We start from the raw sequence: 27,173 nt of genomic DNA, 5'->3' as shown, positions 1-27,173 counted from the left end.
TGCCAGGTAAGACTGCAAGGGATCAGCCCTAGATCTGGCAGCGCTGGTGGCTTTCACTCTAAGCACATTCTCTTGCTCAGATGCACATTCTCTGAAGCCAGGTATCTAGTAGGGGCCTTTCGAACTTACTTTCCATTTCCTATTCTGCCTGAATAGATAAGTGCTAATTGAAGAGTGTATTCGACATGACTCAAAGACTTCCATTTAAATTACAGCTCTCTCCAGGAACCTGACTTAATTCATTCTGCTTCAGGATTTGTGTGTGATGCTTATGCTGTTTCTGAATAGAAAAGGGATTCACAACTAATTTATCTTCCATTAAAGGAAACCTCATCAGTGTAAAAAGTCCATGTCATATCTGTAGCCCAGAAGTCTAGACAGCTGGCTTCTGGTCCTAAAACCATTTGCTAGTTGTTAGTGTTGTGGGTTGGATTGTTAACTGGTTTAAGTCAGTGTAGTTATGCTGGCTTCACGAAGCAACACCAGTTTGTACCTGACAAGGATCTGATCCCACAGGCAAGGAAATAGATGCATGACTCTAACTACGATTATTGTGGGATAAATATTATAGAGGAATTAATTTAATGGGGTCACTCTGGATTTGTTTTGTTAGAACTGATACTAAAATCTGCCTAGAATGAATCACTGCTGGTAGGAAATCAGATGTCAACTAAAAGGTTAATTTAGTATCTGTTTTCAGAGATCTTCCCCTTCCAACTTTGCCTATTGTACTAAAGGTTTTAGGGAAGGCAGTCTGCTGGCATATACTGCCCTGATCTTATAAAAACTCATACCTACAAAAAATCATGTCCTTTACCTCCCTTTTAGAGAAGCACTTCAAGGTCAGCGTTTAAACATCTTCTGAGAGTTTGTTTCAGTATTCTTTGAATATACTACATCTAAATATATGTTTATATATCACATATGATATGTAAGAGATTTGGTGTTGCCTTGAAGAATGCACATCAGAAGTATGTTTCGTTGGGATTTCCTTCCTTTTTTCTAGGAGCTCTGCTATTAGCCCTGTTTGCGTACTGATACCCTTTTATGTCTGATAATGGTACTTTAATTCAAACACAGTGGCCATACGGGTTAGTGGTGGCCTTGGCAGTGATGAGGAATGGTTGGACTTGATGATCTTAAAGGTCTTTTCCAACCTGGTTGATTCTGTGATTCTATATCTTCTTCCAGACTTTACAGCAAACTAACAGCATATCTTAGTATAACAAACAAGAACATGTTTAACTTGTATTGTTATACTTATGATTTACTTCTGTATTAAAACCATAAGCTACTGAGGGACCATAAGCTAGTCCTGTTAGTTTTACTGTAGCACTATGGCCCTTTGCCAGTGGGTCTTTGCCAGGAGCTTCTGTAACAGCCTGGCAAATCATCACTCTGTGACTGATCAGGGAAGTGGCTGGGAGAGGGAAGCTGTAACAAGGGCATCCCTCAGCTGCCTCTGTGGCCCCTTGAGCAAACACAGCTGCAAAAGCATCTTACGCAGCATTGGATGCAGGGCCAGGACAGGGCAAGTGTGATGTTGCTCCACCTTTGCATCCCCATCTGTAATTTATAACAAATGGTCCTTGAATAGTGTCCAGGATCTGGGGCCTGTGTTTGAATATCAGTTGAATGCCTGTGGAAAAGGGAACTTGTTCCTTTGCCTGGAGTATTGTGCAATGAAGCAGTTTCCACCAATGACAATTTTCATTGGAAAAGAAAAAATAATTAAAGGACATCTAAGAATGTGCTGTAATCATAATTGCATACAAGAGGGCTGAATGTGAAAGAGATTAAGCAGATTTACTCTTTTCAATGGTACTCAGTGATCCCATTTTCCGTAAAGGAAAATCATATCAGAGAGCAGTACGTTTCTAGGACAGCCTTTAAAGAAATCCTGAGTCTTGACCTAACTCCACTCTGAAAGGCACTGCTGAGACCAGGTAGAATGGAAGAAAGCTGGTGGGGAATGCTACAGTGTGAGCCCACATGTAGCTGCACTAAAAATAACAGTAGATGAGGCACAACCTGCTTTTGTGGAGGGTTCTTTGCCTTTTGTTCTGCACTACAATTGCTACAGAATTAACACCATTTTCCCTGCACAATCTGGAAGAGTTGATAGTTACCTTTTTTGTCACTAATCAGCAAACCATTTCTGTCTGTGATCAGCTCAGCTCATAGGTGTCATTGGAGCGCCTCTGGCAACTCTGCCTTTCGTATCTCACTTTCCATGGTAGCTGTTGAATAGGAGGTAAAGTGGGGAAGGGGCCAGGGCAAGGGGCCATAATTTTGCTCTCTGGTGGAAAGCAATTGTAATTATCTTTGTATTTACTGCAGTTGTTTCTCCAGTGCTGTAGAAGCAGGCCAGCCAAACTCTTAACTGTAGAACTAGTAACTCCAGCAAGAACAGCAGAGGTCAGCCAGCACAGGCACCATCAGTGGTGCCAACACTTTTGCCTGTGGGATTGCTCAGTTATTCCAAGGTTTTATCTCTATACTTCTACTTCATCTGGAGTAATCTGCTGGGTAGATTAAGCTGCTCCCCATGTTCATTGGCATTGTTGGTTGTGCTTTTGCTGCTGCTGTGGTGCAGGGGGAAAGTTTCAATTGCATCGATGTTTTCTTTATGGCTTATCAAAGTTGTGGTTATTTCTCTGTCTTGTCTTGCATGAAAAGTGGCTATGCTGCTGCTGTTGTTATTGGAAAAGCTTCTTCCCTCCATCCTGTTTGGTATACGAGGACAGAATTCTTTTGTAATAAACTGAATGAGGATGTTGTGTCCTTGAAGGTCCAAATCTCTCTGCCTGCTGATGCTCTCAGGTGATGGGATTTTCCTTTGGAGGAAGAGAGCTACCACTCTGGGACCTCTCCTATGTCATCCATTCAGGTTTATCTTTATATCCTAACAGTTTCATTTCTACAATCTGCTTTTACCAACATGCATCCAAATATTAACATTTTTCTAAGTTAGCATGTTTCAAGAACATATTTAATGAAGCAGAGCAACTGCCACTGCTCAATAACCCTTCACAGCATGACATTTTTAGTGTAAAAATATAAATATTTTAGTTTAAGGCGTTATGGACATATTTATATTTAAATAATTAATTAAGGGAGCTTGAATGAAGGCCAGGTTTACAAAAATATCAGCGTTAAGGATGCACATAGGGCTTGGGAAAGACTTCCTCACTGATAGAGAAAATCTCAACAGGGAGACTCTAACCTCTTGGCTCCTTCCTGTGGGCTGCCCAGGGGAAGAGCTGCATTCAACTGGTTTGGGTGACAATATCTGGCTCAAAAAATGGTTGTTCTTGGTATTGCAGAGAGACTATTCCAAGAGCCTACTCAGATTCCCAATGACATCAAAGGGCATTGGAGGTGGTTTCTAGTTTTCATGGCAGTCTCATTCTCTGTGAAACAGGAGTAATGAAAGCTCTTGTGAAGCTCCACATCTCTGTTGGGTCACAACAGGGCAGTCACAAGTGTTAGCTGTGCACAACAGGAGCAAGCCAGACTGCTCCTGTCAATACCTACAATTTTACAACAATTTTACAATTAATTTTACAATACCTCCTATTGTAAAATTATTTTTACGATCCCAAAGACTTCTGCTTATGGATGACAGAAAATGGGTTCTGCTTTGTGTTATTTAGATTGAGATCGGCTCGAAGTAGTTTTCCTTGTAAAGTCTGTTTAACTTCAAAGCAAGCAATTTTGTAAGGAAACCTAGAAATAGAGCTTCGAGCAACCGCAGAGATCAGATATTCTGCTTGCCGCCCACTGGAAAGATCAATGTCATGTTTTTTTGTGTATTTAACACCTAATAATCTTAAGTGACTTGTGCAGTCAGCTGAAAAGAGATCACATGGCAGTGTTAGCAAAGTATTGCCTTAATCTGATAATCTGCTGAGACATCCGCACACGCTGCACTAATTACAGAGGGCTCAGAGTCACCGTTAGTGTGTTTTGCCCAATAATGTAAGTCTTTTATCACTAAAATTAAAAATCAGGAATTATTACAGCTACATATGACTAAAATGAACAACACTTATTAAACATTTAGCGTAGGACAGCGGTTACAAAATACCCGGGGTTTGTAGCGTTGTTAGCCTGTTTTCCATGAGAAACCCATAGGGTAGAGTCATAAGCTAAATTTACTGAACCACTTAAGGCATGACCATAACTGATTTAAAGAGGCTTTTTAATTGTCTGATTCTTTCCTGTAAGTATTGATTAACTGCATCTCTGGCCATACAATATACATTTCAGGTTTCACCATCAATAAGAGTTTAATACTGAGTTCCCTGGACCCCAAAAAGGTCTATGGGTCCAGTCTCAGCTCCTTGGCTCACATAGACCATACTTTCTAGCACGACTAGGGAGCTGATTGGACAACTTCTGCATAGAGAGGTTTAGTAATAGTAGAGCTCCAAAGTAGAAGACAAAATCCAAGGTTAAATCAAACTACCACATCCCCCCCAGCAATCTGTAGAAAAAAACATCAGTTAAAAACAGAAACATACTTTCCCAAAAGTAAATGCAAAGGGAGTTATAGGAACCACAAAAGTTTCTGCTGATCCACCTGTGAATTACATTGCAAACACTCCTGGGTATTTACAGGCTTTCTTTGACAATATTCATGATTTATTTCAACTGTATAATTCACTCCTGAAACAAAACACATTATTTAGACAGGTGCCATATCTGTTTCAACACAAGCAATTTCTGGTTTCCTGCTCTCAGCGATAGTTCTTTTACTGCCGTTATTCAGGAATTCTTTTGAAGGCAACCGAATAGCCTCTGTAATATTTCTCTTGTCAAGACAAATTGGTGTGACAAAATTTGGTTGGGTTAAATTCCTTTCCCTAAAGGGGAGGGGGGGGCAACGAGATGTACATAAAAAAGGAAATAGGAGAAAATACTTTCTAGTTAGGTCCTATTATTACTTTTCATTAATTTTGGTGCCAGAGAGGCAGGGACATTACAGATGCAAAGGGCCTATCAGGTTTTGGGGTCTATTTCCTAACAGTGCTTATAATCATTGCTTATAATCATTGTCTGGGCTTGATGAGTGATACAGCATTACTTCTGTAGGAAGCATTTTCTAACACAGTTTTGTATCATGCTACATAGAAAATAATAATAAGGACTTGGGGGGGTGCTGGTTTGATATAGAGTAGAAGGAATATATACTCTGGTTATTTAGCTTCTCTTTGAGATGCTGTTTTGCTGGTGCTATGGTTCTGCAGCAAATGAAGACTTGGTTTGGTTGGGGGAGGGAGCTACCTACCTCTTTGCAGTATTATGAAGGGCAAAAATGTAATTTCCTGGAATGTATTGAATGTATCTGGCTCTGGCTTTGTCGCTGTCATCCACAGACAGGGACTCATCTAAGCTTGAAAGCTCCTTTATGGTCAACTGTAATGAGCTGATCATGTTATAGCTTTTAATGTGAAATTCCTGTTATCCTCAATGACATTTCTATACAACAAGCAACTGAAATTCACACAAACTAAGCTGGTTTACCTTCTCTTGGGATGCATTTATTGCACGCCTTTCACTTGCGGCTTAAACAAGTGAGAAAATTACGAAGCACCTGTGTAAATAATGTTGGATTTTACACTTATGGAGGCAAATCTTCTCATCATGTAGCTGGATCTTGACCCAAAGCTTGCTGAAAATACAGGATGATTTGGATGAGTTCAGCCTGCAGCTCTCTTTGACATTAATGGGAAGCAGATCAAAAGAAGTACAGGCTCTTATGCAGTTATTGTACGTTCCTCAGTCAGACAGCAAAGCCAAAGGCAAAGAGGGTTTGGGGTTCTCATGCACAACCACACATATTTTACGGCCCTCATTTTCAGGATTGCACACAGTTAGTACAGTACTTTGAGAATGGTTAAACTTCCTTACTGAAGCAATCTGAACTTACCTCCTTGCTCATCCAACATAACCAAAGTCCTGATACCAGCATCTTTACTCTACATCCCAATAGTGGTAGCAAGGCAAGGAGAGAGAAGGAGAGAAGAAAGAGAGAGAGAGAAAGAGAGATCAGTGAGGGAACTCAGCTCTAGGTACGGGACATAGGAAGACAAAAGAAAAACAGTAAAAGGAATGACAAGGTCATAAGGGGCTGGTGGCACAGTCCTAAAACCTTATGTGCCTGGATACTGTAAGGAACTGGGTACTCTCAATTGTATCATCAGTCCTTAAGTCCTGGAGCTTGAGATTAAAATAATTGCTTTACACAAGAGTAATTTCTGAAAAGAGAGGGTTCCTCTCCAGGTTCCCTGAAGCAGGAGAATGGAAGAAGCGTTTGTTGGCGTTGTGGATGTCTGTTCATCCCAAGGGAGAAACTCCCAAGGAAAATAGATGTGATACAAACATGCTTGAGATGTAGGCATAGTGCTTTGCACATGACCCTTGAAACACAGAAGTCAGAAAGCTTACCTACTTAGGAAATCCGTTTTAAAGCAGGCTAATATTTAATAGGATTAAGCCATAATTTTTGGCCTGGAGATCTAATAGATATGGATTTAAGCCAAGTTTTAATTCAGCCAACAGACACCTTTAACATCAATGGATTTCATCAATGGATTGAGCTTGAGGGTAGGGTTTTTAAAACACCTGCATGCTGAATCTACCCTTGGTCCCACAGGTAGTGGGAGTGTTATCATCGCCTTTGATGGATACAGGGTTTGAGCAGAGCCAAGCAGTTCAGAGCTCCCACTTGCTGAAGCCAGCAGCAGGGCACCTTTCACAAGTACAATTTCTACCTGTGTTATCATCGCTCTGGGATGTGATCAGGAGTTTCGGGTTTCTGGGTGCTGTGATACAAACCTATATCACAGATAAGATTAGCTCCTTTTTAATTACAAAGGGAAAACTAGCTCCATTCTGCTTGGAGCAGTGATAACATCTGTGAATAATTAATGGCCTGGATGATCTGACTGTTGCGTGTCAATAGCAGATGAAGTAAGTCCTCTGCAGCCTGACAGCTTGCCAGCGGATTCACCTGGGCACGTGCAGCAGTAATTTAGCTGCTTCCATGAACATAAAGCCATCCATAGCCCTGTGAAAGCACATAAAGTTGGTGGTGCTGGTTTTGCAGAGGGCAGGGGAGATACCCACAGATGCACAGGAACATGAGGAACAGAAACCTGGAGTCTTGACTGTCCCTTTTGCTTTCTAGACCATCCTCCCCTTCCTTGAGGCAAAATAAGGACTTCAAACCATCCTTCTTCCCAACAGCCCTGCTCATTGCCATGGCTCATCTCTCTCCTGGAGCAGTGAAGTCTCTTGCCAGTACCACACTGCCCACACGGGCTCAGTCACAAGCTGGACTCTACCCCACTGTCTGGCTGATGCAGCTGGTGCTTCTCTGCTTTGTTCAGAAAGGATCCTGCTTGGTTCAAGAGATGCCTCTTACTGCACTGCCTCTCTCTGCACTCCCATTCTTGTCTTTCATGTCTACATCACTGTAGAAACTGGGAAAAACATCAGATGCGGCCTGGTTTGCTGCTGTGTTTTAAACCCTCCCTATGTGAGTTGCCAGGTGGAGAGAAAAAAGCCTCCTGCCTCTCATCATGCTCTGCTGTGCCTGCTGCCCTCGGGTCAGCTGTCTACCAGATACCCACTGCTGTTCTTTCTTCCTTCAAGCACATAGAGCTTGAATCCAATACAGATTCTATTTTTCCTTTAAAAACTTAAGGCCCAAGGTTTGTCTTAAATTTATCTATTTAAAGTAAGGAAACTGCCTTTAATTATCTTACATTTTCTGTGTTGCAATCTCCTAAGCACTGGATGTGCAATAGCTTTTTATTGCGCTCTTTTCATGCTCTTGGTACCCAGGATGTCTAACACCAAGAGATTTATATGCATTTTAAAAACAGTATAAGGCTGATTGGGTTCTGAGTCATCTTGTGTTTAAGTAAATACAGTGTAGTCTGACATGGGATCCTTCTAAATATTGGACTCAGAAACCTGCAATTGGTGGTGTGATAGTCGCTGGCTTTCAGTGAGTCAAATATAGTCAGGCTGAGAAACATTTACTGCTCCTTAACCCTCTGCCCTTATTTTCCTGCTGGCTTCAACATCTTTATGCAGCTAAGATGTACAGTGACCTGAATAAAACCTGTGCTGAGAGACAAACTCAACAGTTGAACCTTATGGTTTGTATTTCATATCAAATTCTTGCACAGAGTGGAAGAGGTACAATTTTCTTTCACTTACCTGACCATCAGTGCCATTTAATTTTATCAGGCAATACTGTATCTCTTAAGAGTGGCCTGCCACAGCATTAACACTAATGTGAAAATATTAAAGGGTGTGCATTGAATATACTTCTCTGCATCTGAGGTCTAATCCAAAGCATATTGAATCTAATAAGAAAATGCCAGCTGACAAAGATGAGAGGTGATTCAGACATCAAGTGACAATCTCCTCCTGTTCCAAGCTTCTACTAAGCATTAATTTTCAGCTTTTTCACAAAAAAATAACTATGTAAAGCCATTAAAAAAAAACCACATTTGTGCATTGAAGCAGATTCAGACTTTCCTAAAAGTTCAACATTTCCATTGTGACTGATTTTTTAGATAGCTCAAAACCAAACATGCTCCATCCCTGGCAGTGTTCAAGGCCAGGTTGGATGAAGCCTTGGGTGATATGGTTTAGTGTGAGGTGTCCCTGCCCATGGCAGGGGGGTTAGAACTGGATGATCTTAAGGTCCTTTCCAACCCTAACTATTCTATGATTCTATGATTCTATGTCTATCAGATGGAATGGTTCTAAAAATGTGCTCATCATCCAGATGTCTGAGCAGGAGAGAAACACTCAGTAACTGACCCTCAACAGTGACAACAGACTTGGGCATCTCTGGAAACTGCAAAACCTCTTCCTTTAAAGGACTATAGAGACTGAAATGTGCCAAAGAAGTGTTTCTGGAGCCCAAACACATGCAATGTTGGTGTTTTCTGCACGGAAGGTATCCAGAAACTGCCCTTGGTCTCAGTGGGAGCAGGTGTCAGCACATGCACTCACCATGAGGAGGTGAAGAAAGATGTGTTTGCAAAGTTCCAACCCAGAAAACATGTTTTACAATGACTCATCATAAAATAACAAGCTCCCAGAAGGAGGACAATGGCCTGGTGACCGTGCTTAGATTTGCCTGGTCCTGGGGGCTCAGGAAGAGTTCCCACCCACATCCAGTGCTCACCAACATCAGTGAGATCCTATATGGGAAGCCATGAGTTGGTAGAACTAGAGAGGTACATCTTGTTATGAAAATGTGTGCTAAGTGTACACTACCATCAGGATTAAAGTCTTCCTTTCTTCCTGTGCAACAGAGGAATTTCTTAAGACCTTACACAGGCAATCCCCTGTTTAGTTTGTGGCAAAATAAGGATCCTCGAAATGTGGGGTGTTTAAAAAATGGGTAGTTTAGGCCAGAGAGAAGAAAAAGGCATCTTTTGTATGATCCTACAGAGTCCATAGAGCACAAGCCATTTTAACTTAGCTCTTAAATCTGTAACAGCCTTCTCTCTGGGGTTACTTCTGACTCTCCTTGTCCTCTTGTTGCACTTGAGAATTGGGACTGCTGGATTTTGCCATGGTACAGCAAACATCTCACATCCTTGTCCTTCAGAAGAAAATGTCTCAGCATGAATTGCTTTTGTTGAGGCATTAAAGTGGCACCTCTGGAGTTCCTCTGTTTATCCATAGAGCAGGTATACCACAGGTGGTAAAATGTATAATCTTTCCCAGCTCCAGAAAACATTACTTAGCCCTGACTCTAGGATGAGCAGGTCGACTAGTGTGTCCTCCCAGACTGATTTCCATGGAGACTGCTGCAAGTTGCCAACCATTTGTCTGCAAAGATCTGCCCAATTTTGCACGCAAGATGGCCCTTCAGAACAGGACTTCCAAATTAATCACATTGGGTGAAACATCATCATGAATACAGACCCCATGGAGTTCATGGGAATTGATGTCCTTCAGCCTTCCAGTAGTACTGAGTCCTAGTGTTTAGATAAAAGCAAACCAACAAGGAGTATTGGTTTGGGTTCGATGTGCTTTCTATAAAACACATGTCCAGGTTCTTCACTGGACCACTGGCTAAGCTATTGATCAGAAAGCCAGAATATATGATTTTAACACTCGGGGCTTAATTCAGTGCTTAGATACTTAAGATACCTGTCAATACTTCAGTGAAGCTGTTGAACAACATAACTGGGAACCTTTTCGGAGGCTTAAATATACATTAGCCCCAAATTTCTCTAACAGCTTTTTATACCTTTCTTGTATGACAGTCTCAGAACAAGTCAGCAACAAAATACTCACTGAAAGTTGCCCAGCACTTTGGAGGGACAATGCGTTGCTGTATCTTTTAGTATTGCTGTTTTGTCACTTAATTTCCCAAGGTGGGAATAAAACTAGGAAGAGAATTAGGATGACTCCTCAAAGGGCCCATCAGTCCCTCCAGGAACACAGTGTTGTGTCTTCTCCAGGCAGCTGCTCCCAACTTTGGTTTAGCCTGAGGGGTGATTTTCATAACAGTGTAAGAGAATGATATATTGGATAGAAAACCCAAATTCTATAAATCGCTTTATCAGCATTTCAGGAGATACCCTGAAAAGCAGTCACTGTTTCAATGTCTCTGTGTCTGATTAAAGAGCCATGTTACTTCTCAGCCCATTAACTCACCCTGTCCTCAGCTGATATGAATCTGTGACCCCACTCCTAAATCCCATGTGCCTGGTTTTCATCTACTACAATAACTCTGACTCCAGTGGTAACCTGCTGGTTTACATAGATAAAGGGGCCTAATACTGCACAGGAAAGACTGAGACCAGAATTATGAATCCCATCCCCCTGTGTCAGACATGTATTTCTTTGGAATTACACAGAATAAATCAATTTTCTGAGTAGAACTGTTCCAATAGCTAATGGTGTCAAAGAGATTTTCAAGATAGCTTTGACAAGCTTTGGACCAAGCTTTAAATGTATAGAATATTTTCCTCTTATTCTTCAGGAATAAAAGGAACATTTGACTATGATAATGTCAGGAAAAACTCACTTCCCAATCACAAATGAAGGAAGTTAGTGAAATGGCATATTGTGTGCTTGGTGTCCTGCATAGAGAAGAATCATGAGGGTATCAAACATATCTAGTTTACAGTTTCAGCTTTGATATGTCAGTAACCTTGACCCTAACCCCCATCATATGAGAGGAGAAGATAGTCGTGTCTGGATTTAAATGTACAAATCAGTCCTTTTGTCTGTATGTATTTCTAAAAGTGCTTTCTTGCTGAGCTTCCAGCAGTACTGATCTTGTTGCTATTTTTGCCTTGCTGCATCTTAGGTAGAAACCATCTCTTTTATCCACGCTACAATGACTGATTCTCTTTAAAGGCCATAGTGGTTCCACTGGAAGATGGTAGTGGACTCACAGCTTTTCCCCTTGCATGTGTTATTCTGTGTTTCATAATGTTGGTTCAGATGTAAGAAGCCTGAACAAGAAAATAGGAAGGTCAGCTACAAACTGTGTATTTAGTCTCACTTCTGCCTCAGTTCATTTTTATGTTTTGGCACAAACATTGCCCAGCATCATCATCAAATACAGGTATTTATAGCACTGAGGAGCTGAGAAGCTCAAATGAGCATTGGTCAGTGTAGATGTAGCTGTGTTGCAAGGGTATGCTGGGTACCACAGAGCAAACTGATTTTTGTCATCTGCCATGCCAACACATAGCTGCCCTGGGGCAAGGCAGCAACTACTTTGCAACAGCCACACACCACTTCTTTCTTCCCCTGTTGTGCTAGGACTGAAAAGAATCAGCTTCTTGCAAAGCTGGGTTATAAAATAAGAAGTGGTAACAGATGTGGTGTTCCTTACCAACATTCCCTGGGAACAGCACCTGGGCTTAATCTCCAAACTCAACATAGTCTTCTTGAGCAAGGAGAGCATGGTCCTTTGGAAACATCAGTTTTGTACCCCATGCTATTACCTACATATCAGCATTAAGGGTGCCTGTACTGCTACAGGGCTTCCCTGGGTGGACAACACCCTTCTGCCTCTACAGTGAAGCCAAGTCAGTCTGTTTATTCTTTATTTTCCTAGTATTTAACAGAGCAGAGGCAAACATGACGAGACTCCGTACAGACATACATAGTAATAATGCTTAAAGACGGAGGCATCCTTTTCCTAAGTAAGGAATACCACATTTGCTGTATCCAGAGAATAGAGTAAAAAGCATTCTTTCATAGAGAAAGAGTATATTCTCTCTCTACTCACTAGATAGGTTCTTCTAAGCAAGGGAGTCTGATTGGCTCTTTGGGGTCTAGTAAATCAGGGGAGTATGAGTTCCCTTTCAAAAACACTTGTCATTTGTCTTCTCAGTATAAAGTCTCTCACTCCCTAAATGCTGCATTCTCTTAAAAGTACCTAGGAAATGGGACCAGAGTAATCAACCAGCTGTTTAGACCACAGAGGAATTTAAAAGCCTTTTGTAGCCACATTAGTGAGAATAATATTCAGCTCATTTAGAATAATTCACTTGACTACTCAGAGCTACTTTTAGAAACTCCTGTATTTGGACAGGATGATATTGTAGCATCTGAACAAAAGGCAAGTCCAGAGAGATGCCAGGCTCTTCCAAGAAGCACTAGAGTCCTACGTAAATTCATTGGTAAATTCAGCAGTCCCAGTTCTCCTCCTACTTTGCCATTTGCCATGATTTAAAGCTGAAATTCCAGTGGCATTCACAATATGCCAGTTCAATATGTTAGGAAGACTCAAGCAGTGCATAGGTCACACAAATAAGGCTCAGGAGAGACAGGGCTGATATTTACTGATGGCTTGGCCCTCAGCAAATCACTTCCCTTTTCCTGCGCCTCTCTTTCTTCCCACTCATCATCTGCCTTGTCTGTTTAGATCACAGGCATTTGGGGGCAGCAGGCTCTCCTGCCTTGTGTTCATGGAGGTACCCATATGAGACTCTCTTCCATGTTGTTGAATTGACAACAGCAAGAGCCGCATCCAGGATAGAGCTGACAGAAAGTGATGGTTAGAAACGACATGTCCAGGGAATTGAGCAGCAAAAGGGGACAGATTGCTCGTGAGACAAGAGCATGTTTCAGCTGCAAGGGGCCCCGATCTGAAGTGTTTATGGAGGAGAAGCAATGCTGACTGTTCTCAATGACCCATCTGTCTGCCTATCTCTACATGGAAATTTAATCCTGTCTCCACTGGACTCCATTGATCTCCACAGTGGTGATTGATTTCAAGGCCATGGAGCCTACAGTTGGGATTGTGCTTGTTCCTGAACGTAGGACCTGATGCAATTTCTTCCCATGGTCACTGCTGGAGACTCCTCTGGTTGTCAGGAGCAGTGGGGCTCTCAGTGCTGATGACCCTGATTGAAAATGTCACCAGCTCCAGAGCCAAGGCGTGCGTGGTGTCTGAATATAATATGTCCTGTCAGGTGGGAGCAAAGTTTTCCAGCACCTGATGGCTGAACACTCTGAACTGAATTTGGGGACTTCCAACTTTTAAACCCCTTTGCTATGAAGAGGGTGATATGAAGCCTCTCTGAACTGCTTTTTCCGTTCTGGAAGTCACACCTCCAGGCAGGTATTAGCTGTGAGGACTGAGCCCAGAGCCCCTTCTTTTGTGCTGTAGAAAATCAGAGAACTTCCCTTTCCAAAGCTGTCAATCTGGGGCATCTCATGAACCTTGACATTTCAGAGATACATAAAGAAGTGGTATTTAAATGCTGTGGTGACTAATGCTCTATAAATAGCTATGAGTGTTTATGGAGAGGGAGGTATAGACAACAAGGCAAACAGACCGAGGGCATTTCTCACCTTCCCCACTTGCAGTGTTATGGCAAGGACGTCAGAGCGGTGCTGGCATGAGGCTCCAGGAGCTCTGCAGCAAACTCAGCCACTCGTCCCTGACTCCAGGTCACCTTCAAAGGCTGTTTCCTTGGTTTATCTCAAGTAGCCTGTCTCAATGGATACTCAGGTATGGGCAAAACAGTGTCTCAGCAGCTGGTCTGCAGTGGGGCACTTGGGAACGAGGACACAGTGTCTCAAATGACTCTTATAAGGGATAAGGAGAGATGGAGCAGCGCATAAAGCCATGGCCATGCTCTAGCAATGTGAGTTAAAAACGCTTCCAGTGGTGGACTCTCCATCACCTTTGTTCACAACTGAAGTGCAAATAAAATGCAAGTCCTTACCTCTTCAACAAGCTGCAGCATTCGACGGGTGCTCTCAAGGGACTGAAAGAAACAGAGGGGAAAAGCACTCAGCTTTGGCAAGATACACTTTCCAACACTAATGTGCAGGCTCATGCTGACAGTGTGTTTCTCCTATGCTCTTTGCCTTCCCTTAAAATCAGGCCATCAGCAGGGTACTGGTGATCTCTTCCTCTCCAGCTCTCCGTTACAGCTCACTAACGCAGCTCCCACTGCATCTGAGGCAGCTGCAGTCTCTAAGGCTCATGCTCCTCTTGCTCATGCATTGCAGTGGTAATGCTTGGAACAGCTGGTGTTCCACTTTTAAAATGAAGTCTGTGGTTGGCAGCTAAGACTTTTCAGAGATCTAATTGGTGACTTTGAACATTTAATGGGTTTGGTGAATTGAAGGAACTCTCAGAAAATATTAAACTGCTGCTTTGTTTGCTCTGAGGCTGGTCAGATTGATGCAGACTAAACCTAAGCACCTAATACCTTGACACCTAAACCAAACTCACACTCAATAAATGCCTTAATCTAGACTAAACGTGACACTCAATTTTACCCTGGCTCATCTAATTTCCAATTCTGCTTTCAGTGTAAAGCTGACAGAAAACAGCATCATCTCTAGAAATCCTGTGCTGGCTCAGCTCCTGTTTCTGGATGTGTCCCTCACACCAAAGCCAACCCCGGGTTTGCTGCTTAGCTCTCACTTCATCAGCAAGCTGGTCAGCACGCCGCTGCATTTCTTCCAACTCATTGCGCATATCAGCGTCTTCTGCCATTTTAGCTGTGGGTGTGTTTGTGGAAGCTGCAGAACAAGGATTTGCACTCAGCTGCTTGTGAGCCTGGAAGACAGAAAGGGAAAAGGAACAGTGTGGTTAAGCCCTGACTCACTGAATTGTGCTTAAATGTCAGCCCCACAAAAGGGCTCTTATTACACGAGTGCCCTCACCCAAACTCTTCCGTTGTGGATAGCAATTCCTACATAGTAGAGAGCTTTATGCCTGTATTATTAATCACTCTCGAAGAACAAGGATGTGTCCTTGTCATGTTCTTTGAGGAAACCCCTTCTTTCTTAACCTTTCAAATGCTAGTCACATCAAAGCTGGAGACTCAGGAGGTGTTATTTACTACCAGAAACAGTTTCAAGACACATTAAGGAGATCAAGGTCAAGCCTATGCACCTCATGTCCTGTGTTCCAGCTGCGTCTCTTGAAGGCTACACGCTCAGCTAGTACACTTGCAATGAAATTAAAGACAGTGACACTTTGCAGATATTTATCATCTAATGACTTGTCCCTTGCTATAGTTCAGACTCTGAAATAATAACAGCTAGAGTGGAGAAGTTGTCTACCTGTGTGAATCCTTCATTACAGAGGAAAGCACAGCAGGACCTAACTGGTACTTCAGCTTCTCCCTAGAGTGGGTCAGATTCTGCTCTTGGTTATCCCTTTCCATACAGAACGACACCGCTGAGCTCATCCTAACCAGAGATGAGGATGCAGCCCATTAATCCTCATTTGGGTAAGGTTTCTTTTTTGGTATAAAATCGAGCTAGCTCTGATTACTGAGCATGACTTGATTAAGAAAGGCGGGTCCTCCTACCATCTGTCAGGTCTTTATAACAACCACACTGGCTTATTTCTTCACTTGATTCAAGCATGGCACATGGCAAATTAATGCTAGGTTTGTTTGTAGCAGGAAAACCTAATCCCAGGTGCAGAGGAGGTGGGGAAGTTGGGGGGGCACTGCAAATAAACAGCCATAAAGCACATTCCATCACGCTCAATTACAGAAAGAGGACAAAAGCAGCCCACTTCAGCAAAGCTGCTCTAAGAAGGTAAAATCCCAGGGGCTATTTTCTGTCCTTTGTGATGCATGCAGCCTTTATGAAGCAAGATAAGTCAGGGCACAGCTTGGCTTTACAATTTTAACAATAGTAAGTCTGCTTAAATGGAAGTTTTCTGTTGGAGGTGAATCCATTCCTCACTTTGAAAGTGTTTGCAATCAGGATGTCAGGAGTATGGGCTGAACAGGTATAGCTGGGTGGCAGGGATATTTCCTGGATCACAGGAAATACATAGAAATACATAAGGAAAGCGGACATCTCCTTACATTTCCTCTGCAGCTTCAGCAGCAGATTTGCTGTTTTTTCTTATCTAAGAGGGAATATGTGACCTTCATGCTTTTGCATTAGCTGTGCCCTCATTCAGGGTTGCTTTCCCTCGTTGAAGCTACACCAGGAAGAAATCTGTCTCAAAGAGTCCACCCCGCAGCTACTGGCACAGCATCCTATGTTCATCACTGAGTACATCACCACATCCTTGTCAGAGGGAGGCTGACACTGTGTGATGGGTCGCACAATGTTTAGGAGCCCAAATAGATGCTGGTGAAGAAGCCCACCTGGTTCTGCCAGCTGCATGGTCACAGCATTGCAAAAGACCAAGCTTAAGCAACTCATCTGCAGTCCCAGCTGATGCAAACACAGACCTTAATTTCACGGCTAGAATTCAGACTGATATCAGACACTTCAGGGATGCTCACAAACGGCTTTACAAACAGTGAGGTTGTCATGGCTTAAACTCAGAACCATGCAGCTGCTCTCTCACTCCCCTCCCCTTCCTCCCCCTGGCTCCCAGAGGGATGGGGAGGAGAATCGAAGAGAATGTAACTCCCATGGGCTGAGATAGGAACAGTCCAGTAACATAAACCACTGCTGCTACCACCAATAATAATAATGATAAAGGAAATAACAAGGGAAGAGAATACAACCGCTCACCACCTGCCAACCAATACCCAGCCCAACCCAAGCAGTGATCTAGCCCTTCCGGGTAACTGCCCCCAGTTTATGTGGAGGGAATGATGTGCTGTGGTATGGAATACCTCTTTGGCTAGTTTGGGTCAGGTGTCCTGTTTCTGCTTCCTTCCAGCTTCCCCTCCTCCCTGGCAGAGCATGAGACTCAGAAAATCTTTGGTCAGAGTAAACATTACTAAGAAGCAACTAAAAACATCGGTGTTATCAGCGCTGTTCCCAGGCTGAAAGTCTAAAACACAGCACTGCACCAGCTACTAAGAAGGAGAAAAATGACTGCTACTGCTGAACCCAGGACAGAGGTTTAGAAGGAAAAGATGATGAACTGGTCTCCTCCTGAAGGGCATTGAAAATGTGGTGGTACTCTCAAGGCCACCCCAACCTTCCCACCATGACGCTGCACTTGTGCTGCCCTTTGTGGCACATCACGCAGCTCTGGGAAGACACTGCTCTTAATCAGCAAATGGAACATGCTCAGCTGGGCTAAAAAGATGTTATTTTGGTAAAGAACTGCTTTCCAAACTCCTGTCCTACTTGGCACAGGCTAGCAGTAGCACTGGCCACTGCTTCATAAATTGTGTTTTTCCCCGATTGAGGCAAAACTTAGTATCTAAATATTTCTGGCACAGCCTCTGTTCCAGAATATCAGAATTAAATCTGTGGACCTAGTTTTGGAATATCTACTTAAAATATTCACCTCTCCTAGATTCTTCCATACGCTTGTGCTGGCAGAATAGCATCACTGAGCTTTAGCAAACATGAGGGCAGTTTAGACATGATGTTGGGACTGATCTGATAGGTGTATGCATACAGCTGTGAGGGGCAGAAAACTGGTTCTGTGTTATGTCTGTCTGATGGCATCTTGCTAGCTGTAAAGTGGGAGGAGATACTAACAGGGAAATTGGTTGAGTCTTTAAACATATCTGGTGTGAGTTGAATGATTACAGACCTGTAAGGAGTGAAGGTGAGATGAGTGCTTCTACAGACAATAGTGAATAATAATACTGTCAGTTACTGCATACAACACAAATTGCATGGAAAATTCTCTTCTTAAGTAGATTCCAGTCTGACTTTTGATCTTTTGCTTATCAATTATCGATCATGATCCAGTGGTGCTGTTGGGTAGTGCAAAAAAGAAACAAAGTGGATAAACTGTGATATTTTATTAGAGTTATCCTCCTTAGTTAGAACCATCAGTTGGTGCCTTAGTGACAGACACATCCTATTTTGCATCATGCTAAAAAAAACCCATCAGAGCTTGTAACCAGAAATGTTTTGTAGCATATGATCAAACTTGACAGGGTTATTGAGATTGTTTGGTATTTGTAAAGCTCTTACGATGGATTGAGAAACAGCAAAAAGCATTCTCCCAGACAAGTCATTTTACATCAAGTTTTAGTCATAAACAAAAGTGCCCCACAGCAATGGTGGTCCAACTTTATTTAATAGAAAACTATGTACAAGAATCAATAAAGATTACTGATTTGCACACTGTGGGATAAACTACCTGTATTTTGCAGATGGCTGGGAATAGGTTTCTTTTTTATTTCATATTCTGAAGTTTAATCATGGAATAGGACATGATAGAGATAAAATTTTCCTTGTAGAGTCCCATTTCAGCTTAAATTCCATTCCAGTGTCAGGAATTTCCAACAACAAACCCTGTTATCAATAAAATCTTCTAGAGAGCAGATTTATGTTTAAAGGGAATTACACTTTGTCCCTGCCCATGGCAGGGGGTTGGAACTGGATGATCTTTAAGGTCCTTTCCAACCCAAAACATCCTGTTTCTCTAAGTACAATTTATCAGGTTTTCCTCTGTGGTGTCTTTTAGGAGCTCCTGTATGTAGTTCTCTTGATGTATTAAAACATTGAAACTGAAACATTACAGGAATGGCCAAGAAAAAGAAACCTGTAAAGGTTTGGTCTCACTTATTATGGGACGGACTTTCAAAAGCATAAAGTATTAATCTGTCTTGGGCCCATAGAAAGCTGCTCTTGTTTTAGTAGAATGGGAACAAGCCTACAATACTATTGAGGACTTTAGGTAATAAATTCCTTGTGCAATAGCTAATATTTTGCATTTTGTTCTCATTTAAGCTGATTCAAACCAAGTATCAAAATCCTACAGTTGCTTAAGAATCTTGACTATAACTGGAAATAAATTTTCCAAAAACTACTCAGTACTTTAAACATAAACTCCAATTTACTATGTCTGTAGGCACTGCAGAGATGACAGGTCAGAAAACCAAAGTTGTGTTGCAATACGTTAAGCTCTTTAGATCTAAAACTTTGATTAAAAAACCCAAGTTGCTACAGAAGTTACAGCCACTTGCACACAGTCAATCTGTGTTTATACTGGCAATAACTATATATGTATAAATCCAGTCTCAGATTTTCACAAGGATTTGGGCCTTTCATTTCAACAAAGGGGAAGGAAATCCTCTGGGTTCACACACAAATATACATGGCGCTCTTTTAAAAGAAGACAAAAGTCCAGGCATTGCTACAAAAAACTATGTACATCGTGTACTAAGCTGTGTTCTGTGTCTTCCAGACACCATGAGTAACTTCAGGGATTTGAGTGTCTTACATCAAATTCCCTGTGAGACAGCCTTATACGTTATGCCAGTGTTCATACAGAAGCACAACAGATGGAAGGGTAAAGAAAAATACAAAGAGAGATTGACTAATGGAAAAGCATTGCCTATTATACTTTGAATTCTGCATCTGCTATTTTAGTCGTGCTCAGATGCAATATAGAGTCTCATAGCGAGAACATTATATATCCTCACAATTATACTGAAGTCTAAGAGAGACCTACATATATCCCCAGAGGAAGAGAGATACAATGAGTGACCTTTGAAAGCAAATATTTGCTTCACAGTGATGTAAACACTTCAGTGCAATAAATACAGGAAAATGAAAATACTGCAATTTACTGTGGTGAAGACAACACTGCAATAAAATGTTCTTTTTTTAAGCACTCTCCCTGTTATTAAAGGACACATCTATTCTTCCTGTGGATATCTGTAGCCAGAGGATTACTGCGTTGGCGTATTCTACCAAAGGAGTTAGAATCGGTCAATACCACAGTTTATGCTTCTTTCTTGAAGGATTGAAAGAGCTTTCCCGCAGTGGTGTGGCATTAGTAGAGCCACTGAAAACCTAAAGAAAGACTCTGCAACAAGCATCTCAGGATGGATATTGAGCCATTTAAAGCTGGAAGTTAGATTGTAGCTGTTCTCCTTTCATTTTTAATCTGGTAGTTGGTAGAAGGAGAAGCACACGCTGTCAATGGGAGGGGGATGAAGCTCAGCTACAGACAAAGAGGGTCATCCTTGCTTCTCAGTGCTGCCTCTTCCAGCCTTACCCAAGTGCTGTGCAAGGCATGTTCAGCCACCATAGGGCCAGGCATAAGGCAGTTCTTGGGCTGTATGGGATCCTCCTGTCAAGGTGCACATACTTCTTGCTGCACCTCACCAACAGCTATTACTGCCCAGTGGGGAGCTACCTAGAGCTCAGCAACCCAACGTGTTGCTATTTCTTTCACAACCTTCACCAGCCTTCCCTAGGTGGGCTTTTTGTGGCTGGGTTCCAAGAAACACACTAACGTTAACCCCAAATCTCAGTCTAGAGCAGAAACTGCCTTCTAACACCAGTGGGGAATGACATCAAAAGTGAGAACCTGCTGCAAAAGGATGCTTAAATGCCAATACCTGTGTGTTGCTGGGAGCAGCAGGTTCTCTCTGAAACTGTGAAGATGTAGTTTCAAAGGCAGAACCCAACAGAAAGCCAAGAAAGACATATGTGTGCTGCTCACGGTCAGTTGGGAGCACAGTTGTTACACACCTTGGGCTCTCAACAACAGCCCTCACAAGCTCTAACCCTTCTGGGGTTTCAACTTCTGTCATCTCCATTTCACCCAGAGATCAGCACAACTAATACCACCTACAAGAAAAACATTACCTGCTTTTGCTCTTATTGTGTCTAATTGATCTGAAAGCACTTGCAGAACAAATTGGATGATTTTGTAATGAAAAATCCTATTTAAAGATTTTATGCTATTACATAAAATGTAACAATGAAAAAATACTCAAATTTGTGATTTGGATTTAAATTTTAAATACCTCTGAAATAAAATCTTGAGAAAAGTCTGCTTTTTTAGTATGAATTCTGCAGCACAGCTTATTGCCTGGATGTGGTTTATTCACAAGATCTTCAGCAAAGTTCTCATTTCCAAAGAAGCACCTTTGTTATGGTTGTGTTACTGATTAAGCCAAAAAGCTGCCTCTGTGTTTCCATAGGGTACGTTAGCATTAACCTGTAGCACAGGCATCTCATTTCTCCTCTGTTGCTGTCCCACAGAATGCTGCTTTCGAACCTTTGGGCCCAGCTCCACAGCCCAGGCTGACAGAATACAGTTACAACTGATTTCACTCTGAGTTTTGCTTGATATTCAGTAGAGAATAATGCCTACCGGTGAGGGCTTGTCAGGGAATGACTTTGGGAAAGACAGGCACTGAGATCTTGCAAATATGAATTCAGCAGGAGCAGACAATTCCTTGTTTGTCACTGTCTTCCTGCAGCACCTTAGACAGCTTATTTTACTCTTAGGGCTTGCTTGCGTTGGCTGAGGATAGGTCTCTAGAGCTATGTAAGTTGCTGGAGGTATTTGGTTTCCTGCTGCTGGCTCTATCTGTCAGTGTCATGCAGATGTCTTGGATACCCTCTGATGAACCTTCTTGGCCATGTTTAACAACTGAATCTGTCTCCCATCTACAAAGTACAGATAAAAATCTTATTTTTCTTCCTGTCTTGTCTTTTTTCTTTCCTTTACTGAAACTGAGGGTGTTTGGGGGCATGGACTGGCACTCAGGTTAGGGATATATGTGCTGCAGGACAATAGAGGCTTTTGGATAAATGCTAGTGAACACAACATCATATTCTCACAGCGCATCTTTGTGTCAGAACCCATGCCTAGATGGAACAAGAAGTCTCCAGTCAGAGGCCAAAATGAAGATGCTGAAGTATAATTAGACAAAATTATGATTCCTGATTATTTGCTTAAAGCATTGGAAAAAATAATTGGAAAGTGGTTTTCCTATGGGCTTGTATTGCTTATAATGATAAAAAGGTCAATAAAATAATTTCTTAGTGTGAATGCAATTATGCAATATAAATGTCCTACCAGGGGAATTACTTCTTGTAAATATGGGCATCTCTACCCCTGATGAACCCATAATCATTAGTGAGTAGATGAGTGTGATTGGGAGCGTACACAGTGCAGTGTTGCAGCGCAGCAGACAAGTTGTGTTGACACAACTCCTGTTTCTGCAAGTACAGGGACTGTAGTAATAGAACAAGGAGTAATGGGTTTAAACTTAAACAGAGGAAGTTCAGCTTGGATATAAGTTCTTTACTGTAAGGGTGGCAGGGCACTGGAACAGGCTGCCAAAAGAAGTGGTAAATGCTCCATCCTTGGCAGTGTTCAAAGCCAGGTTCAACAGAGCCTTGGGTGACATGGTCTAATGTGAGGCATCCCTCCCCACGCAGGGGGGTTGGAACTGGATGATCTTCAGGTCCTTTCCAACCCAAACTATTCTATGATTCTATGATCCAAAGCAGGGAACAACATGTTCCATGCTTCCCCCCAGGTACTGCAGCCAGGGGCAATGGCAGGTGGAAAAAGTTGCCGTTGATAGCTCAGAGAATAACAAACAGTCATAAAAGAACTGCCTGGAGCCACCCTCTCCCAGTACAGAGGAAGTCATTGTTGTCCTGCCAGCTGTCAGACCGCACTGCTGTTTTAGGAGGCTCCACCATGCACACGTTGCTTTATCAGCCTCCCGCACTGAAAATAATGAAAGCACGGAGCAGCCATTTCATAACAATTTCACTTCAGAGTAATAACAACTTGACTTTCTAACCGTGTTACTGCTAAGAAAACCGCTTTGGAAAACAAACCTTTCAATGTGTTATCTCTCAGCAGTCATTTCTACAGCTACGAACCCACACGTTTTTCCTCTTTTGGTTTTTCTCTTCTTTCCCTTTCTGACAACAACAGACACACATCACAGGCACAAATGTTTGGTTTGTCCATGTGGGAGAGCAACCAGCCACAGTGCTGGAGGGTGAAGTTAAACCCTCGTACCAGGAGTGAGCACCTCGCCTGCAGCGAGTTGAGGGCACTGAACAGAGTGAACAGAGACCTGGACTAAACAGGCTGCTCTCAATCTAATTCCCTGTTGTTACAGGTAGCTGCCTCATACAGCTTCATTTATAATTTAGCAAGCTATGTCCTATGGTTCCCAAAGTTTATTATGTTCCCACTAGCTCTGAGGGCAAAGCTCCATGTCTCCAGTATCCAGAAAATACTTCTCTTCTAGCACAAATTAATTCACAGCTAGAAAACAGCAGCTTGTTCCTGCTCTGGTCTTGTCCTGTGGCTTAAATAGTTTCCCTCCTTCCCCGCTCTCTCCTTCTCTCTCTGGGTTTATATACAGCAGTAATAACCTTTCTCAGCATTTGTTCTGACATGAGATATCACACTGTGTTAGTCCTTTCTTGGTAAACGGACTGTTTGCTGCCCTGATCATCATAGCAGCTGCGGTTGTGCTGGTTCCAGTTTGATTTAGTCTTCTCTGGAAAAGGGTGGCTGACATTTCACAGGGCATTTTAAATGAGGATATAGGCTTTGCTCAGAGGGCTTCATGCTTCCCCATCTCTCTAGGAGATACCTGCTCCAAAATACCCTACAATACCCTACAACCTCACTTGCCATTTGCAGGGCTGGATCTTGGTGTCTCAGGATAAGAAATCCAGGTCTTAGTAGAGCGGATTAAAGAAAATGTCTTGACTTGTGATAAAGCTGTTTATATTCTGTGGCCAGCAGCTGGGAGGGAAACAAATGGCATCAGCTTAGCTGGAGGATGAGATTTGTGACTGGCACAATTTATGGTGAAACTCACACCCTGAATTCATTCAGGTCTCCCCCAGAACGTTCACTCATTACACTGCAGCAGTGATGAGCAGTCAGCCTCTCTTCTCTTTGGTTATATTCCAACCTGGGTTTCTTTACGCAGCTCCTAAGCCACTAAATCTGATTAACAGACAATTTTAGAAGCCTGGGGTGAAAGTCATGCCCCATCTCAAGTTGGAGGAAGTTTTGCATTGCCATTAGAGGGGTCAAGCTTTAAGGTGGGTCTACCAGCCAGCAACATGCTGGTAGATGGGGCAGTGTGTGGAGGGTGAACAATGGAATGTGGTGGGTTTCTGTATGCAAACATAAAACAGGAAGTACTTGGCATCTTAGATGATTCTGTGCCAGGTTTTCCTGGTGCTCTACCTGTCCCATTCTGTTTCTTTTAGATGAATAGATCAAAATATAGAGAGATGGAAGATCCAAACATAGATGATACAGATATATAGCTATATAGATACAGATATAAAAATAAATAAAAAATAATAGAAAAATAAATACAAAATGGAATTATTGCAAGACATTTATTGAGAGATTTAGGAGACAGCAAAGAATAAGAAAGCTGCATGGCAGATTTTCCTAAGAACATCAAGGGCATTCCCACCAAGCTGCATGAGACCTGTTCGGTTTGTGGTTCATAGGTTTGTAGAAGGAAACTCTTCCCTCTGCACAGGGAAAAGAGTACACACTTTAAAGAGTGTGCAAAGCCCTGGTCCTACCTCCATATACACATCCAAGCCTCTTTCATATATAAGGAAGAAATTCTTTACTGTGAGGGTGGTGAGGCACTGGAATGGGTTGCCCAGGGAGGTTGTGAATGCCCCATCCCTGGCAGTGTTCAAGGCCAGGTTGGACAGAGCCTTGGGTGATATGGTTTAGTGTGAGGTGTCCCTGCCCATGGCAGGAGGGTTGGATCTAGATGATCTTAAGGTCCTTTCCAACCCTAACTATTCTATGATTCTATGAAGAGCATCCCAAGCCAAAGTGATCTTTCAGGGTGAAGGCAGGATTCAGACCTGGGCAGTGACACGAAAACCAGTGTGGGGCAAAGACATGCACAGATTTCCCAGAAAGCCAGTGGGATCTGCGTTTGCCATTGGCTCATAGCACCAAAGGTGTTCAGCACCCATCTGTACCAAAGCATCATTGCTCCTTTTCCTCACTAGCAGTTGCCCATGGACCACTACTGCAAAGTGCTGAGGTTTTGCAGGGTATATGAGACACCTTCTTTAAGTGGGCTCCAGAAAGAGGTTGGTCTTAGCCTGGAAAGTCAGTGGACAGCAAGCAATAGCCTGTTTCATAGAATCATAGAATGGGTTGGGTTGGAAAGGACCTTAAGATCATCCAGTTCCAACCACCTGCCATGAGCAGGGACACCTCACACTAAACCATGTCACTCAAGGCTCTGTCCAGCCTGGCCTTGAACACCACCAAGGATGGAGCATTCACAACCTCCCTGGGCAACCCATTCCAGTGTCTCACCACCCTTACAATAAAAACTTCCTCCTTACATCCAATCTAAACTTCCCCTGTTTAAGTTTTAACCCATTACCCCTTGTCCTACAGAGGTAGGACAGTCATCTGTCCTACTCTTCATTATAGTTCCTAATGAAGAGTCCCTCCCCATCCTTATAAGCCCCCTTCAGATACTGGAAGGCTGCTGTGAGGTCCTCATGCAGCCTTCTCTTCTCCAGGCTCTTTGCTCACATCTCTCATTCAGAGGCTGGATTGATCTGATTCAACCTTATAAAGTCACTGCTATACAGTGCTGCAGTTAGTGTCTGTGGGTCAGGAACACTTCAGCTACATAGCAGGTAACACAGCATGAGAAAACTACAGTAACTCAGCCCTGTCTGCTCATTCTTTTGCTCCTAGTCCCCCCAGTAGGGATGTCTTACACATCTGTGTGGTGGCAACCAACCAGCAGCTGTGGGTTTGTGTCTGTGGATGAAGGGTCTCCCTCTGTATCTCCATAACTCAAGAGGAGCAGACCCAGTGGCAGTGGAGACAGTGAGCTGAGCTTCTGCAGGAGAGCATTAAACATGAGGAGTTGTTCAAAAGGCCTCACTCCACATTGCTTCAACCCTTTCTAAGTCTTCTGTGCCTTTGCAAAGTCAGTGCAAAATGCCACCGTGTCAGAAGAGCTACACACACGTACATGACGTGCAGATCAAATCAATGGCAGAAAACGCAAGGCACCAGAAATAGAGATTATCCTCAAATGTCTTATAACGATCCGAGAAAGCACAGAGACAATTGAAGAAAGACTTTTTTAGGCTAAATGGATGATGAAAGGGAAACCCACAAAGTGGAGAAAGAGATTTTTTTTAGGCTAAATGGGTGATATAAAGGAAACCCACGAGTATTACAGGAAGAAAAGAGCACATTTGCATTGGCCTCTGCCACAAAGCAGAGCTAATTTCTGCTGCATTTTGTGGAAGTCACAATTCAGGGGGAAATTCTGTGGGAACTTTATTTAATTTGAAGTTATTTTTTTAAAGTTAATTTAATGGAGCAGTGAATAACATTAAAACAGCCACAAAATTCTCCATCTGATGTTAAAAATTGGTGCTATCCCTTCTTTATTAATCCCGATGCTTTCAGGACTGGATGAGATAGCTCAGACTGTAACTAGTGCTTTTACAAGCTTAGTATGGAATGGCTGAGGATTTAGGGAAACTGGAAAACGTGGAACAAGGTTTTGTGGTGGAGGAACAATAACTCAATATCACAGTTTGAGAGATTGTCAGTGACATAGTTAACGCCATCAGCATCAAAATTGTCATAGCTTTGGCTTCAAAGTGATTGACAACAATAAGGAGTTCCCCCAGTGGGGTTTGTTACAGGCTGTCAGCACATTCAGGCAAACAACACTTTCTTTCTGCCTGGTTCTTATTTGCAAGATTTCTTTGCACTTCAGGACTCACACCTACCCCTGCCCTGAGCTGCATTACACCAGGAAGGACTCACTTTTCTTATTGTAGCGATAGGACAAGGGGTAACAGGTTCAAATTTAAACAGGGGAAGTTCAGGTTGGATATAAGGAGAAAGCTATTTACTGTGAGGGTGGTGAGGCACTGGAATGGGTTGCCCGAAGAAGTGGTAAATGCTCCATCCCTGTCAGTGCTCGAGGCCA

At 42.6% G+C, this 27,173-nt stretch overlaps 1 protein-coding gene across 1 annotated transcript in view; it reads right to left on the bottom strand.

Annotated features, from left to right (window-relative positions):
* SNAP25 (synaptosome associated protein 25) overlaps positions 1-27,173 on the bottom strand; it is a 67,324-nt gene that overhangs the window by 15,489 nt on the left and 24,662 nt on the right. The window contains exons 2-4 of the mRNA XM_034060658.1: positions 14,954-15,088; positions 14,244-14,285; positions 5,936-5,984 (exon numbers count right to left, since the gene is read on the bottom strand). Coding sequence (XP_033916549.1) covers positions 5,936-5,984; positions 14,244-14,285; positions 14,954-15,025 — 163 coding nt within the window. The 5' untranslated portion in view covers positions 15,026-15,088. The remainder of the gene's footprint in view (positions 1-5,935; positions 5,985-14,243; positions 14,286-14,953; positions 15,089-27,173) is intronic.

This window comes from Melopsittacus undulatus, chromosome 3 (genome assembly GCF_012275295.1).
Source record: "Melopsittacus undulatus isolate bMelUnd1 chromosome 3, bMelUnd1.mat.Z, whole genome shotgun sequence".
Taxonomy (NCBI): domain Eukaryota; kingdom Metazoa; phylum Chordata; class Aves; order Psittaciformes; family Psittaculidae; genus Melopsittacus; species Melopsittacus undulatus.
Note: the sequence above shows the minus strand (reverse complement) of the source record. Positions and strands in the feature narration are given on the sequence as shown.